The 18,045-nt window shown below is 37.4% G+C and overlaps 1 protein-coding gene across 6 annotated transcripts in view; it reads right to left on the reverse strand.

The window, feature by feature from the left end:
• LOC479816 (ATP-binding cassette sub-family A member 3-like) overlaps nucleotides 1-18,045 on the reverse strand; it is a 195,459-nt gene that overhangs the window by 17,050 nt on the left and 160,364 nt on the right. The window contains exons 28-30 of one of the 6 annotated variants that reach the window (XM_038540129.1): nucleotides 2,882-3,069; nucleotides 2,229-2,396; nucleotides 1,633-1,823 (exon numbers count right to left, since the gene is read on the reverse strand). The exons of the other annotated variants lie outside the window; for them this stretch is intronic. Coding sequence (XP_038396057.1) covers nucleotides 1,633-1,823; nucleotides 2,229-2,396; nucleotides 2,882-3,069 — 547 coding nt within the window. The remainder of the gene's footprint in view (nucleotides 1-1,632; nucleotides 1,824-2,228; nucleotides 2,397-2,881; nucleotides 3,070-18,045) is intronic. 6 annotated transcript variants of the gene reach the window in all.

The raw sequence follows: 18,045 nt of genomic DNA on the forward strand, positions 1-18,045 counted from the left end.
TTTTTTTCTGTACAGTTTTCCTTTTGAATTGTTGTAATGTTCTTTGTGAGTCTAAGTAAATCATTAAAAAACAATTTTACTTTATGTTTCCAGTATGTATTTTTATTTAGTAGAAGACCTTTTCTGAGAGTATAATCTACCGTTCTATAAAAAGAGCAACTGTTTTCTTTCTTTCTCCTTTTCTGAACAATCTGGATAATGTACCTAAAAATTATCCAGAAAAGGAGAAAGAAAGAAATATAACATTTGGAAAAACAGCATATGTGAGATACTTTGTGGTTAATTCCATATCTTCAGCATTGCATGCAATAAATGCTCCATCAATCTTATGAATGAATGACTAAATGAATATTCAACTGCCTAAAAGACATATTTATCTGAATATTTAGGTATAATTAATATGGTCAATTCTGAATTAATGATCTTTCCCACGTAGTGGTTTCTCCCTTTAATTGAGCATGCACTCATGTGTATATGTATCCATTTCCTATCATATCCTCCTCTCTATTCTTACTGTGACTTCCTTTGTGCAGTCCAATACCATTCACTTCTTTATCATCATTATAGACTCCATGTTTTTAATCTTGTATCTTGACCATCTGGCTACCACGCTGATGATAGAGTGATCATTCAAGCTGGAGACTCAAGAAGTCAAAATTCTTAAAGGGCTTACCATGTCTCTGCTTAATGATTAGAATAACGTAGTGGGAATAGAGGTAAATATAGAGCTGGCTATAAATGACTCTACCATGAGTACAGAGAAGTACTTACTGAATTTAGCCACAAAAGCAGAATTATTGATTTTTATGTTACACATCCAGATTATTTTCTTGAAGCAGTAAAGGAAGTTTATTGTTCTAGTTTACATTTCATAAACATTGCCTGTCTCAGGGACCAAGGAAAGGCAGAAGATAGATGGTCAGGGGGAAACCTTAAAGAATTATCAAAAGAGGGTGCCTAAGTGGCTCAGTCAGTTAAGTGTCTTCTCAGGTTGTCATCCCAGAGTCCTGGGATCCTGTCCTGCATTGGACTCCCTGCTGGTGGGGAGTCTGCTTCTTCCTCTCCCTCTACCCCTCCTCTCTGCTTGTGTGTGCTCTCTTTCTCTTACACATGCACACTCTCTCTCAAATAAATAAATAAATAAATAAAGTCTTAAAAAAGAGTTATCAAAGCTAAAAAGGTTACTTAATCTCAATAATTTAATTCTAGATGAATACATATTAACAGGTCTGTCTTACTGGTTGATTCCTATAATAGACTGGTTAGAGCCTCTGCTATTTTGAGAAAGTTTCTTGGCATTATCATGGATAATATCTCAGAGAAATTATTCCAAAGGAGCTTGGTATAAAGCTCAGTAAAAATAACTCTTAGGAGGGGCGTCTGGGTGGCTCAGCCATTGAGTATCTGCCTTTGGCTCAGGTCGTGATCTTGGAGTCCTGGGATGGAGTCCAGCATTGGTATCCCAAGAGGGAGCCTGCTCCTCCCTCTGCCTGTGTCTCTGCCTCTCTCTCTCTGTGTCTCTCATGAATAAATAAATAAAATCTTTAAAAAAGTAACTCATAGGAAAAGGATATGAGGATATGAAGCAAAACAAAGTAAAAATTTAACACAAGGCAGCCCTGCCTACATTACCTGGGAAAGTTGTTGCTATGAATTCTTTGAACTTCTCTAGTTTACTTTTATTGTTTTCAAACTTAATCTTTGCTGTCAGACTGTATGCATTACCAAATTTGTTCTTGAGGTGCTGAGGGCTGCCCAGGCACTTGAACTTCCCCTTTACCATAATGGCCAATCTGGTACAGAGGGCCTCACATTCTTCCATGCTAGGGGGACAAAGGAGGTATGGTTAAAGAGATTCCCCTTCAGCAGGCAAATTCCGTATATCAAAACTGAGCTAGAATTATAAAGTAACAGTTGTAGTAGGAAAGCTTGGTAATGCAGATGATCACTACTAAGACCATAACTGGAAAGAGGAGATCTTAAAATTCAAAGCAGTTGATTCCTAAATAATAATAGGAACACAGTTCCTTAACTTCCTATCTTCTGTTATTTCTGGATTACTGGATTCAGCTGAGGATTCTTGGCATCAATCAAGAATCAGCCTCTACTCATAGTCCCTCCTACATAGCTCATGTACTTAGACAAGTTCACTGACTTATACTCCTGGTTCCACCTAATTCCCTCCTATACTCTTCTGACTCTCAACCAAGCTTCCCAATGGGTCATACCTGTGGGAAGTTATGATGATAGCTTTGCTTCTACACATCCATGTAATGGTGTTCCACAGCAGGCGCCTGGCTACTGGGTCTAAGCCAGTAGATGGCTCATCCAGAAAGACAACTGAAGACTCTCCCATTAGGGCAATAGCAGTATTCAGTCTACGTCTGTTTCCTTCACTTTATTGACAAAGAAGGAGAAAGTAGATGAAAAAGAAGATAAAGGTACACATGTCATTAATTCATAGGAATTAGGTCATCTATACAGAATGATGATTTGATATGACTCACAAAGCAGTAGGCCCAAGTCCAGATGCATGTATCAATTCATTTTCACTGAAATAACTTTTTTTCTTGGTAATTTATTACAGCATCATTATTGGTAAAATATTTTTGTTTTGGGGAGACAAAAACCTTAAAGAAATAGGGATGAAGGCACTTTTTTAAAAAATGAAGCTCAGAGTCTACAGCTCACATCTGCAAAAGGTTAATTTCATGTAAGTGGGATCTGCCTTATTCCTGACATCTGAACGCTGACAGGATATTAGACTGTCTCACAGTCATTACCTCTGTGTGACAGATGGATTGGGTTGAGTTTGCAGGCTTTCATTCTAAATAGTAGAAACACAAGTAGGCAGCTTAATTGCAACAGCATAATGTCTGACCTGTATATGTGGACAAAATCATCAGCATTTGCTTCCAGTTGCACTGCATACAAAAAGGTTTCCACATACTTGGAAATGTCTGGCTCAGGGACCCCTCTCAGTCTGGCATACATGATCAGTACTTCCTGACCTGTCATGTGGTTCAGCACGGGGTCATCTTGAGGACAGTAGCCAATTCTTGACCTAATCTGAATCAAGAGAGTAATCATAAGGATAGATCTAAGTCAACTATTCCACTGAGCATATAGTTTACATGAATAAGATAGAAAACCTGGTTTTCTAGCCCATGTTACTAAGAAGGTTTGATACCCAAAGAGCTCCCAACAAGTATTATCTCTTTTCCAGGTAGAATCCACTGTAGTAAGATGGAATACTAACATCTCTAACTGGAATTTTCAACACATATCCATTGTGCCCTGCTATGTACCCAAGACAGAATTTTGTTAGAGGAAATTGCCTATTTAAATATCATTGGAAAAACTCTTCTATTGAATCAATTAAAATAATATATAGGATTTTATTTCTAATAATGGTCAAGTTATTTCGATTAAGAAGTATATGATATATATCATACATATACATATGCATATATATATATGCATACATTATATGCATAAAAATACAAAATAAACAAGTCAGACCATATCAAACTAAAAAGCTTTTGCACAGCAATGGAAACTATCAATAAAATGAAAGGGCAACCTATTGAATATTTGCAAATGATGTATTTGATAAGGGGTTAATATCCAAACTACATAAGGAACTTACACAATTCAATAGCAAACAAGCAATCTTATTAAAAAATGAGTCTGAACAGCAACATTTTTCCAAAGAAGATGTCCATGACCAACAGAAACATGAAAAGGTGCTCAATATTACTAATAATCAGTGAAATACAAACAGAAACCACAATGATTTATCACCTCACACCTGTTAGAATGGCTATTATCAAAAAAAACCAAGAGATAACAAATGCTGGTGAGGATGTGGAGAAAAGGGAAGCCTGTGCATGGCCAGTGGAAATGTATATTGGTACAGCCAGTAGAGAAAAGAGTTTGAAGTTTCCTCAAAAGATTAAACATTGAACTACCATATGATCTATTAGTTCTACTTCTGGGTATTTATCTGAAGGAAATGCAAACACTAACTCAAAAAGATAACCACATAATAAAAAAGGTATCTGCTGTTCATTGCAGCATTATTTATCATAGCCAAGACATGGAAACATGAATCCAATGATGGTTGAATGTATAAAGAAATATTATATGTATATGTTGTATATTTATACAATGAAATATTATTCAGCCATAAAAATACAGAAATCCTGACATTTGTGACAACATTGATGGCTCTTTAGGGCATTATGCTATGTGAAATAAGTCAGTCAGAGAGACACAGTATGATCTCACTTATATGTAAACTTTATTTTTGTTTTAAGTATATTGTTATTTTATATTGTTCAGTTTTAATTTTTCTAGGATCTGAACATTTAGATATCGTTGTTCTTATCTACTCTTTAAAAGTTTATGGAATAGCCTCTATGAAGCCATCTGGTACTTTATCTTATTTCATTGAAGAGTGAATCTTTGACAAGTTTATTTCTGTAAAAATTTTGAAAGTTTCAGTTTTCTGTTTATTTCTTTTGACATCAGTTTTAATAATTTGTAGTTAGAAAGTTATGAGTTCCATTAAATTTTAAATTTTATTGGGATGACTGGGTAGTTCAGTTGGTCAAGTGTTTGACTCTTGGTTTTGGCTTGGGCTATGATCTCAGGGTCATGGATTCAAGCCCTGAATCAGATTCTGTGCTTGGTGTGGAGTCTGCTTGTCCCTCACCTTCCGCTCCTCCACACATCCGCTCTCTCAAATAAAATGTTAAATAAAATCTTTTTTAAAAATTTAAATTTTACTTGCATGGAATTCAAGTGCTTTGTGTTTCTTATTTCTTTTTAAAAAGTTTTTACTTAAGTTCCAGTTAGTTAACATAGAGTGTAATATTAGTTTCAGATGTATAATATAATTTCAAGTGATTCAACACTTCCATACATTACCCACTGCTCATCATAACAAGTGCACTCCTTAATCCCCATCACCCATTCCCCTACCTACCTCTCCTCTGGTAACCATCAATTTGTTCTTTATAGTTAAAGAGCCTGTCTCTCGATTTGCCTTTCTTTTTTCCCTTCCTATTCATTTTTTTTGTTTCTTAAATTCCATATATGGGTGAAATCATATGGTATTTGCTTTTCTCTGACTGACTTATTTTGCTTAGCATAATACTCTGTAGCTCCATCCATTTTGTTGCAAATGGCAAGATTTCATTCTTTATGGCTGAATAATATTCCATTGTGTACATATACCATATCTTTATCCGTTCATCATTTGATGGACACTTGGGCTGTTTCCATGACTTGGTTATTGTAGATAATGCTGCTAAGACATCACTGATTGTCAGAGAAATACAAATCAAAACTACAATGAGATATCACCTTACACCTGTCAGAATGGCTATAATCAACAATACAAGAGACAACGGGTATTGGTGAGGATGTGGAGAAAAGGGAATCCTCTTGCACTGCTGGCGGGAATACAAACTGGTGCCATCACTGAAAAACAATATGGAGGTTCCTCAAAAAATTAAAAATAAAACTACCCTACAATCCAGCAATTGCACCACTAGGTATTTACCAAAAGAACAGAAAAATACTATTTTAAAAGGATAAATGCATTCCAATGTTTATAGCAGCATTATCTTATCATTTCTTCGAAATATATTTATATCTCCTTTTTAGGGGCAGGTTTTCCATTTCTTTATTTTAACAAAGTTCTAGTTGTCTTAATTGTTGGTTAGCTGGCTTTATATTTTTAATTATTAATGTATGCACTTGTCTACATTTTTATATGTTTTCCTTCCATTCATTTTTAAAAATGTTTTTCTTTTTTATTGAAATGAGTGTATAATGTATATGTATATTATTCACCCAATAGTTAGTTATTGCATCTCATAGTTTCTTATATATAAGGTTTTCATTATTTTCTAGAAATTTTTGTAATTTGTGGGGCACCTGGGTGACTCACCTTCAGCTCAGTTTGGGATTGAGCCCTACATCAGGCTCCCTGTTTAGTGAGGGGCATCCTTCTCCATCCCCCCTCATTGTGCTCTCTCCTGCTCTCTCTCTCTTTTTAAAAAATATTTTATTTATTTTTTCATTAGAGACACACAGAGAGAGGCAGAGACATAGGCAGAGAGAGAAGCAGGCTCCCCATGGGCAGCCTGACGCGGGACTCAATCAAAGGACCCCAGGATTTTATTTATTTATTTGAGAGAGACAGCAAGAGCATGAGCAGTGGGAAGAGGGAGATGGAGAGGGAGAGAGAGACAAGCAGACGCCAAGCAGAGCAGGGAGTCTGATATGGGACTCAATCCCAGAACTTCAGGATCAAGACCTAAGCCAAAGACAGATGCTTAACTGACAGAGTCACCCAGGTGCCCCTTTAAACCTAATATTTTTGACTACAGGTGTGTTTTTAGTGATCTTTGGCTAATGAGTTTTACTATAACAATGACTTAGAATCAAGTGCCCATCAAAGAGAAAGAGTGATATATTTACTTACCTAAAAGTTTTTGCAAGATGAAAACAGTATGAGCTAAGTCACGAAGCAAACATGAAATATATTTGAAACTCATGTTGCAGAAAATGATAATATATGAAGAACTCGAGGAAATTAATAAAAGTGTCAATAATTTAAAGATGTATAAAGATTATAGATAGACATTCATAGGAAAGGAAATGTAAATGACTTTTAGACATATAAAAAGTTGGAGTGATGTCAACAAGATGGTGGAATAGGAAGCTCCTCAATTTCTCTCTTGATGGATGCACCAAATAAACAGATGCCTATGGCTCAATTCCTTTTGAGAGAAATACAGAAAAAATTAAGAGACTCCTACATATTGGGTAAGAAAATGCCCACATCAAAATGGGTAGGAAAAGCTGAGACACACTCGTTCTGTAAACCCTGCTGTTAGCATACTGCCTTAACAATTAGAAGGGAGTCCCAACTCCCAACTTCTCCTTGAGGAGTGAAAGCTTTGGCCACACATCTTTTTTTTTTTTTTTTTTTTAACTGAAGCCTGAAGAATGGAGAGAAGTTAGCCAGTTAAGATAGGGGAAGTCATTGTGAGCTTAGTAAGTGTAGTTGCTAAGTTGGAAGTCTCACCCTATAACAAGTAAATATTTTTGTTTGTTTTAAGTTTATTTTTTAGTAATTTGTACACCCAGTGTACAACCTAGAGACCAAGAGTCACATGCTCCACCTACTGAGCCAGATAGGTGTCCAGAACCCTTAACTTCTGTGGCTGCCATCTAAGGGACCAGATCCCAAATTACCCAGCTCAGAGCTACGTGGCTTGACATTTATTTGTCCTTAGGACCACAGAAAGCAAAGATGTATTTTATTTTATTTAAAAAAGTTTGGGATCCCTGGGTGGCGCAGCGGTTTGGCGCCTGCCTTTGGCCCAGGGCGCGATCCTGGAGACCCGGGATCGAATCCCATATCAGGCTCCCGATGCATGGAGCCTGTTTCTCCCTCTGCCTGTGTCTCTGCCTCTCTCTCTCTCTCTCTGTGACTATCATAAGTAAATAAATAAAAATTAAAAAAAAAGTTTATTTTATTTTCATTTTTATTTTAATTTCAGTTAGTTAAAAAATAATTTCCGTTAGTTAACATACAGTGTTATATTAATTTCAGGTGTACAATATAGTAATTCAACAGTTCCATACATTACCTTGTGCTCATCAGGACAAGTGTACACCTTAATCCCCATCACCTATTTAACCCAACTCCCCCATCCACCTCTCCTCTGGTAACCATAAGATTGTTCTCTATAATTCAGAGTCAAGGAGGTGATTTTAAACAAGCATGTAATCATTTGCTGTGACTATACCATCAGGTTCAGTGCAGAAGGAAAAGGGGAAAACATCCAGTTCCCATATTCTCCCTATAATGGTTAGACTGAATACTTTCCCAAATGCAGATGGAGAGTTGTGCTTCCATTTGGTCTGCATTTGGGGGCTTATAGAACAGATAATTAGTTGTTTTTCAGAAGCCTGGATTAGCATGTAGGAATTTCCTGTACCTTTCTCTACGGCTTCCTCCAATGATAAAACCAAGTTTCTAGCTTCTCTGTGAAAGGAGTTTGTCTACATATATGGCACCCTGTGCTACTGGCTCTTGTGGGACTGGCTCCTAAATCATCTAACTCTGGGAGCTAATGTTTCTCAGCATTTGCTCGTCCCCCAGGACCATAGAGAACAAACACAAGCACTCCAGGCAGCTATTCCCACTGGCTAGGGACAAAGAGAACACAAAGAGAACAGGCAAAAGCACCTAGCTATGTTTCTCCCTGAAAGGGCTTAGACTGTGTATCTAACATTACAACTTTCCCAGCTGCAGTCCAAAGGTTACGCTTCTAATTATCTTGCATCTAGGAGCTAATGGGCAGGCACTTTGTAGTACTTCAGCAGCCGGAATGTGTGTGTACCTTTCCTTTGCCTTGAAAGCACTGATGAAACTTGACATAACCTAATTTCCCAGGGGCCACTAAGAACAAAGATGGCAGTTTGGACAAGCACAAAGGTTTGAGAGGCACCTGTATCTCCAGCTGGGCTGATTGGCAAGGGTTATCTCCTACTAGCTTCTACAAGGCCACTCTGTTAAGACTAGGAGAGATGGTTTCTACATAAAGTATAGAAACAAATTCAAAGAGCTAAGGGAAATGAAGGAACAGATAAATAAAAGAACAAACAAAGAATAAGTTAAATCTCCAGAAAATGACCCTAATGGGATGGAGATAAATGACTTATTTACCTGACAGAGAATTCAAAATAATGGTCATAAAGATGCTCACTGAGGTAAAGGAGAGAAGTGCATGAACAAAGTGAGAATTTCAATAAAGAGAAAATATTAAAAAGTATGAAACATAAATCATAGAGGTGAAGATTATGATAACTGGATTGAAAATTCAATAGCAGGGATCAACATCAGACCAAATGAGGTGGAAGATAAGATCAGTGAACTCAAAGACAAGCCAGTGGAAATCATCTAGAGAAGAAAAAAGAATTAAAAAGAGGGATGATACTTTAAAGGACTTATGGGATACCAGTAAGTCTACCAATATTCGCACTATGGGAGTCTCAGAAAACAAAGAAAGAGAGAAGGAGCAGAAAGTTTATTCAAAGAAGTAGTGGCCAGCTTTCCATGCTGTCCAGAGAAGAGATACTGTCATAACTTAAAGGAAAACTTTCTTTTTTTTTATTTATGGAAAACTTTCATCATGTCTGGAGACCTTGGTGTCTTGTAAATGAAGAAGAAAGGTATGGGACCAACCTTGAGTTCCAAATGGAACAGCACTTCTTTTTTTTTTTAATATATTACTAAATTTTATTCCTAGTATTTTGTGAAGAATTTTTGCATCTGCATGTGTGAAAGATGTTGGCCTTTGGCTTTCTTTCTTTCTTTCTTTCTTTTGCCTTTGTTTTTGTTCTTTTGGTTTTTTGTTTACTTATTGAGATATAATTGACATAGAACAGCACTTCTACAAAAGGAAAAGTGATAGCATCCGTATCAAAAATCTGAAGAGAACCTGAGATGTTTCTGCTAGTAGCTCATGCCATTGCTGACACTGAAAACCTGGCTGATGTGTGTCTTATCCTCCAGGAATATTGCCCAGCAAACTGTGTTGAAGTTTGCTACTGTCACTGAGAGCTTTCCCCTAAGGTCAGGAACACGACAGGGATGTCCACTCTAACTACTGTTGTTCAACATAGAAGTCCTAGCCTCAGCAATCAGATAGCAAAAAGAAATAAAAGGCATCTAAATTGTCAAGGAAGAAAGCAAACTCTCAGTCTTTGCAGATGACATGATACTCTATGTGGAAAACCCAAAGACTCCATTGAAAAATTGCTAGATCTCTATAGCAAAGAGGCAGGATATAGAATCAATGACAGAAATCAGTTGCATTTCTTTTTTTTTTCAGTTGTATTTCTATACACTAACAATGAGACAAAAAAAAGAGAAATTAAGGAACCGATCCCACTTACAATTGCATCAAAAACCATAAGGTACCTAGGAATAAACTTAACCAAAGAAGTAAAGGATCTGTACTCTAAAAACTATAGAACACTTATGAAAGAAATTGAAGAAGACACAAAGAAATGGAAAAACATTCCATGCTCATGGATTGGACCAACAAATATTGTCAAAATGTCTATTTTACCCAAAGCAATCTACACATTCAGTGCAATCTCTATCATAAAACTATGAATATTTTTTCATAGAGCTGGAACAAACAACCCTAAAATTCATATAGAACCAGAAAAGACCAAAGGGCTATTGAAAAAGAAAACCAAAGCTGGAGGCATTACAATTCTGGACTTTAAGCTGTATTACAGAGCTCCAATCATCAAGACAGTATGGTACAGGCACAAAAATAGATGCATAGATCAGTAGAACAGGATAGAGAACTCAGAAATGGGACTCTCGACTCTCTGGTTAACTAATATTTGACAAATCAGGAAAGAATATCCAATGGAAAAAAGAGTTTCTTCAACAAATGGTGTTGGGGGATGCGTGGGTGTCTCAGCAGTTAAGTGCCCACTTTCAGCTTAAGGCATGATTCTGGAGTCCTGAGATGGGAGTCCCACATCAGGTTCCCTGTATGAAGCCTGCTTCTCCCTCTGCCTATGTCTCTGCCTTTCTCTCTGTCTGTGTCTCTCATGAATAAATAAAATCTTTAAAAAATGGTGTTGGAAAAATTGGACAGTCACTTGGAGAAGAATGAAACTGGACCACTTTCTTATACCACATACTAAAATAAACTCAAAATGGCTGCAAGACCTCAATGTGAGACAGAAATCCATCAAAATCCCAGAGGAGAACACAGGCAGCAACTCTATGACTTCAGCCACAGCAGCAAAAAAGGCATGTCTTCAAAGGCAAGGAAGGCAAGGGAAACAAAAGCAAAAAATGAACCATTGGGACCTCATCAAGACACAAAGCTTTTGCATAGCAAAGGAAACATTCAACAAAACTAAAAGACAACCTACAGAAAGGGAGAAGATATTTGCAAATGATAGATAAAGGACTAATATCCAAAATCTATAAAGAACTTATTAAACTCAGGGACACCTATGTGGCTCACTGGTTGCGTATCTGCCTTCAGCTCAGGGTGTGATCCTGGAGACCCAGGGTTGAGTCCTGCATTGGGCTCCCTGCAAGAAGCCTGATTCTCCCTCTGCCGATGTCTCTGCCTTTCTATGTCTATCATGAATAAATAAAAATCTTAAAAAAAGAAATTATCAGTTGAGTTTGGATGTAAAGTTCTGTAGATATCTGTGAAATCCATCTGGTCCAGTGTATCATTTAAAGCTCTCGTTTCTTGGGAGATGTTGTGTTTAGAAGACCTATCGAGTGTAGAAAGTGCTAGATTGAAGTCACCAAGTATAAGTGTATTATTATGTATGTCTTAATTTTGGTTATTAATTTATTGATATATTTGGCAGCTTCCATATATATTGATATATGGGCATATATATTGATGATTGTTAAGTCCTCTTGTTGGATAGATCCTTTAAGTATGATATACTGTCCCTCTTCATCTCTCACTACAGTCTTCAGGGTAAATTTTAGTTTATCTGATATAAGGATGGCTACCCCTGCTTTCTTTTGAGGACCATTTGAATGGTAAATGGTTCTCCAACCTTTTATTTTCAGGCTGTAGGTGTCCTTCTGTCTAAAATGAGTCTCTTGTAGACAGCAAATAGATGGGTCCTGCTTTTTTATCCAGTCTGACACCTGCGCCTTTTGATGAGGTCATTAAGCCCATTCACATTCAGAGTTACTATTGAAAGATATGAGTTTAGTGTCGGGTGGGGGTGAATGGGTGATGGGCACTGAGAGGGGCACTTGACGGGATGAGCACTGGGTGTTATTCTGTATGTTGGCAAATTGAACACCAATAAAAAATAAATTTATTATTAAAAAAAGAAATTATCAAACTCAACATCACTCATCAGGGAAATACAAATCAAAACCATAATGAGATACCACCTCACACCAGTCAGAAATGGATAACATTAACAACTCAGGAAACAATAGATGTTGATGAAGATGTGGAGAAAGGGGAACCCTCTTACATTGTTGGTGGGAATGCATACTGTTGCACCCAGTCAGAAAACAGTATGAAGGTTCCTCAGAAAGTTAAAAATAGAATTACCTTACAACCCAGAAATTGCACTACTAAGTATTTATCTAAAGGATACAAACATAGTGAATAGAAGGGGCACCTGCACCCTAATGTTTATAGTAGCTATGTCCACAATAGCCAACATATGGAAGAAGCCCAGATGCCCATCAACAGATAAATGGATAAAGAAGATGTAGTATGTATATGTATATATAAAAGAGCTACAAAACTGACAGGTAAGTTTACAAAGTGGCAATAGTAAATCTTCTATCAGTAATGATTTTAAAAGTAAGAGAACTAAATCCCCCCTAAAAGACACAGAGTAGCTGAATGCATAAATTACCAGAATCCAACTGTTGTTATCTACAATAAACTCACATTAGATTCAAAGACACAAATAGGCTGGAAGTGAAGGAGTGGAAAAAGATATTCCATGTAAAAGGTATCAAAATATAGCAGGAATGGTAATACCAATCAGACAAAGTAAACTTTAAAGCAAAAACTATCTCTGGAAGCACGGAAGGTCATTACACAATGGTAAAAGGTTCAAATCAACAGGAATATAAAACAAATGTAAATATACATGCACCCAACATCAGAATACCTAAGTATATAAAACAAATATTAATGGAGAAATTGATAACAGACTCGGGGCAATATGGCGGAAGAATAGGGGTCCTCACTCTCCTGGTCCCACCAACTTACCTATATAACTTTCAAATCATCCTGAACACCTATGATTTACCTGAGATTTAAAGAGAGAACAGATGGAATGCTATAGAGAGAAGGGTTTTTGCTTTTAGCAAGAATCATCTAGGGTGGAATTTACTTAGGTCATGGTCGATATTTTTTATTAAGCCCGCTCATACAGCCACTCTTCACTGAGCAAAATGATAGAAGGAAGAACTCACCACAAAAGAAAGAATCAGAAACAGTACTCTCTGTCACAGACTTACAGAAATTGTATTACAATATGATGTCAGAAAGCCAATTCAGAAGCACAATTACAAAGCTACTGGTGGCTCTGGAAAAAAGCATAAAGGATTCAAGAGACTTCATGACTGCAGAATTTAGATCTAATCGGGTCAAAATTAAAAATCAATTAAATGAAATGCAATCCAAACTGGAGGTCCTAATGACGAGGGTAATGAGGTGGAAGGAAGAGTGAGCAATGTAGAAGACAAGTTGATGGCAAGGAAGGAAGCTGAGGAAAAAGGAGAAAAACAATTGAAAGACAATGAGGATACTAAATGAGAAGAACATGCAGCCAAGAATACTTTACCCAGCAAGGCTCTCATTCTGAATAGAAGGAGAGATAAAGAGCTTCCAAGATAGGTAAAAACTGAAAGAATATATGACCACCAAACCAGCTCTTCAAGAAATGTTAAGGGGGACCCTCTAAAAGAAAGAGGAAGTCCCAAAAAATAATCCACTAAAACAAGGACTGAATAGGTATTATGATGACACTAAATTCATATCTTTCAATAGTTATCTGAACGCGACTGGGCTAAATGATCCCATCTAAAGACGCAGGATAGGGACTGGATAAAAAAGCAAGACCCATCTATTTGCTGTCTACAAGAGACTCATTTTGGAACTAAGGACACCTCCAGCCTGAAAATGAAAGGTTGGCGAACCATTTAACATTCAAATGGTCCTCAAAAGAAACCTGGGGTAGCAATACTCATATCTGATAAATTAAAGTTTATCCCAAAGACTGTAGTAAGAGATGAAAAGGGACATTATATCATACTTAAAGGGTGTATCCAACAAGAGGACCTAACAATCATGAATATTTATGCCCCTAATGTGGGAGCTGCCAAGTATATCAGTTAATAACCAAAGTAAAGACATACTTAGATAATAATACACTAATAGTAGGAGACTTCAACATGGCATTTCCTGCAAATGACAGATCTTCCAAGCACAACATCACCAAAGAAACAAGGACTTTAAATGATATACTGGACCAGATGGATTTCACAGATATATACAGAACTTTCCAGCCCAACGCAACGGAATACACATTTTTCTCAGGTGCACGTGGAACCTGAATAGACCACATACTGGGTCACAAATCAGGTCTTAATACCAAAGATTGGGATTTTTCCCTGCATATTTTCAAACCACAGTGCTTTGAAACTAGAACTCAATCACAAGAAGAAATTGGGAAGAAACTGAAACACGTGGAGGTTAAAGAGCATTCTACTAAAAGACGAATGGATCAACCAGGAAATTAGAGAAGAATCAAAAAGATTCATGGAAACTAATGAGAATGAAGATACAATCGTTCAAAATCTTTGGGATACAGAGAAAGCAGTCCTAAGAGGGAAATACATCGCAATACAAGCATTCCTCAAAAAATTGGAAAAAACTCAATACACAAGCTAACCTCAAACCTAAAGAAATTGGAGAAAGAACAGCAAGTAAAACCTACACCAGGCAGAAGAGAGATAATAAAGATTGGAGCAGAACTCAATGAAATAGAGACCAGAAGAACTGTGGAACAGATCAACAAAACCAAGAGTTGGTTCTTTGAAAGAATTAGTAAGATAAACCATTAGCCAGCCTTATTAAAAAGAAAAAAGACTCAAACTAATGAAATCATGAATGAAAAAAGGAGAGACCACAACCAATATCAAGGAAATACAAACGATTTAAAAAATGTATTATGAATTGCACCCAAAAGCATAAGATACCTAGGAATAAACCTCACCAAAGAGGTAAAGGATCTATACCCTAAAAACTATAGAACACTTCTGAAAGAAATTGAGGAAGACACAAAGAGATGGAAAAATATTCTATGCTCATGGATTGGCAGAATTAATATTGTGAAAATGTCAATGTTACCCAGGGCAATTTACACGTTTAATGCAATCCCTATCAAAATACCATGGACTTTCTTCAGAGAGTTAGAACAAATTATTTTAAGATTTGTGTGGAATCAGAAAAGACCCCGAATAGCCAGGGGAATTTTAAAAAAGAAAACCATATCTGGGGGCATCACAATGCCAGATTTCAGGTTGTACTACAAAGCTGTGGTCATCAAGACAGTGTGGTACTGGCACAAAAACAGACACATAAATCAATGGAACAGAATAGAGAACCCAGAAGTGGACCCTGAACTTTATGGTCAACTAATATTCAATAAAGGAGGAAAGACTATCCATTGGAAGAAAGACAGTCTCCTCAATAAATGGTGCTGGGAAAATTGGACATCCACATGCAGAAGAATGAAACTAGACCACTCTCTTTCACCATACACAAAGATAAACTCAAAATGGATGAAAGATCTAAATGTGACACAAGATTCCATCAAAATGCTAGAGGAGAACACAGGCAACACCCTTTTTGAACTTGGCGACAGTAACTTCTTGCAAGATACATCCACGAAGGCAAAAGAAACAAAAGCAAAAATGAACTATTGGGACTTCATCAAGATAAGAAGCTTTTGCACAGCAAAGGATACAGTCAACAAAACTAAAAGACAACCTACAGAATGGGAGAAGATATTTGCAAATGACCTATCAGATAAAGGGCTAGTTTCCAAGATCTATAAAGAACTTCTTAAACTCAACACCAAAGAAACAAACAATCCAATCATGAAATGGGCAAAAGATATGAAGAGAAATCTCACAGAGGAAGACATAGACATGGCCAACATGCACATGAGAAAATGCTCTGCATCACTTGCCATCAGGGAAATACAAATCAAAACCACAATGAGATACCACCTGACACCAGTCAGAATGGGGAAAATTAACAAGGCAAGAAACCACAAATGTTGGAGAGGATGCAGAGAAAAGGGAACCCTCTTACACTGTTGGTGGGAATGTGAACTGGTGCAGCCACTCTGGAAAACTGTGTGGAGGTTCCTCAAAGAGTTAAAAATAGACCTGCCCTATGACCCAGCAATTGCACTGTTGGGGATTTACCCCAAAGATTCAGATGCAATGAAACGCCGGGACACCTGCACCCCGATGTTCCTAGCAGCAATGTCCACTATAGCCAAACTGTGGAAGGAGCCTTGGTGTCCATCGAAAGATGAATGGATAAAGAAGATGTGGTTTATGTATACAATGGAATATTACTCAGCCATTAGAAACGACAAATACCCACCATTTGCTTGGACGTGAATGGAACTGGAGGGTATTATGCTGAGTGAAGTAAGTCAATTGGAGAAGGACAAACAGTGTATGTTCTCATTCATTTGGAGAATATAAATAATAGTGAAAGGGAATATAAGGGAAGGGAGAAGAAATGTGTGGGAAATATCAGAAAGGGAGACAGAACATAAAGACTCCTAACTCTGGGAAACGAACTAGTGGTGGTGGAAGGGGAGGAGGGCGGGGGGTGGGGGTGAGTGGGTGATGGGCACTGAGGGGGGCACTTGACGGGATGAGCACTGGGTGTTATTCTGTATGTTGGTAAATTGAACACCAATAAAAATTATTTATTAAAAAAAGTATTATGAGCAGCTATATGCCAATAAATTAGGCAATCTAGAAGAAATGGATGCATTTCTGGAAGACCACAAACCACCAAAACTGGAACAGGAAGAAATAGCAAACCTGAACAGGCCAATAACCAGGGAGGAAATTGAAACAGTCATCAAAAACCTCCCAAGATACTAAAGTCCAGGGCCAGACCAGATGGCTTCCCAGGGGAATTCTATTAAACATTTAAAGAAGAAATAATACCTATTCTACTAAAGCTGTTCCGAAGGATAGAAGTGAATGCAATACTTCCAAACTCATTTTATGAGGCCAGCATCACTTTAATTCCAAAACCAGACAAAGACTCCATCAAAAAGGAGAATTATAGATCAATATTCCTGATGAACACAGATGCAAAAATTCTCAACAAGATACTAGCCAATAGGATCCAACAATACATTAAGAAGATTATTCACCATGAGCAAGTGGGATTTATCCCTGGGATGCAAGGCTGGTTCAACACTCATAAACATCAACATCATAGATCATATCAACAAGAGAAAAAACAAGAACCATCGGATCCTCTCAATATATGCAGAGAAAGCATTTGATAAAATACAGCATCCATTCCTGATCAAAACTCTTCAGAGTGTAGGGATAGAGGGAACATTCCTCAGCATCTTAAGAGCCATCTACAAAAAGCCCACAGTAAATATAATTCTCAATGGGGCAGCACTGGGAGCTTTTCCCCTAAGATCAGGAACAAGACAGGGATGTCCACTGTCACTACTGCTATTCAACATAGTACTAGAAGTCCTAGCCTCAGCAATCATACAACAAAAAGAAATAAAAGGCATTCAAATTGGCAAAGAAGAAGTCAAACTCTCCCTCTTTGCAGATGACATGATACTGTACATAGAAAACCCAAAAGAATTCACCCCAAGATTGCTAGAACTCATACAGCAATGTGGCAGCATGGCAGGATACAAAATCAATGCCCAGAAATTCAATGGCATTTCTATCCACTAATGAGACTGAAGATAGGGAAATTAAGGATTCAATCCCATTTACAATTGCACCTAAAAGCATAAGATACCTAGGAATAAACCTAACCAAAGAGGTAAAGGATCTATACCCTGAAAACTACAGAACACTTCTGAAAGAAATTGAGGAAGACACAAGGAGATGGAAAAATATTCCATGCTCATGGATTGCAAGAATTAATATTGTGAAAATGTCTATGCTACCCAGGGCAATTTACACAGTCAATGCAATCCCTACCAAAATTCCATGAATTTTTCCTCAGAGAGTTGGAACAAGTAATCTTAAGATTTGCGTGGGGATCCCTGGGTGGCGCAGCGGTTTAGCGCCCGCCTTTGGCCCAGGGCCCGATCCTGGAGACCCAGGGTCGAATCCCATGTCGGGCTCCGGTGCATGGAGCCTGCTTCTCCCTCTGCCTGTGTCTCTGCCTCTCTCTCTCT

This window comes from Canis lupus, chromosome 6 (assembly GCF_011100685.1).
Source record: "Canis lupus familiaris isolate Mischka breed German Shepherd chromosome 6, alternate assembly UU_Cfam_GSD_1.0, whole genome shotgun sequence".
Taxonomy (NCBI): Eukaryota; Metazoa; Chordata; class Mammalia; order Carnivora; family Canidae; genus Canis; species Canis lupus.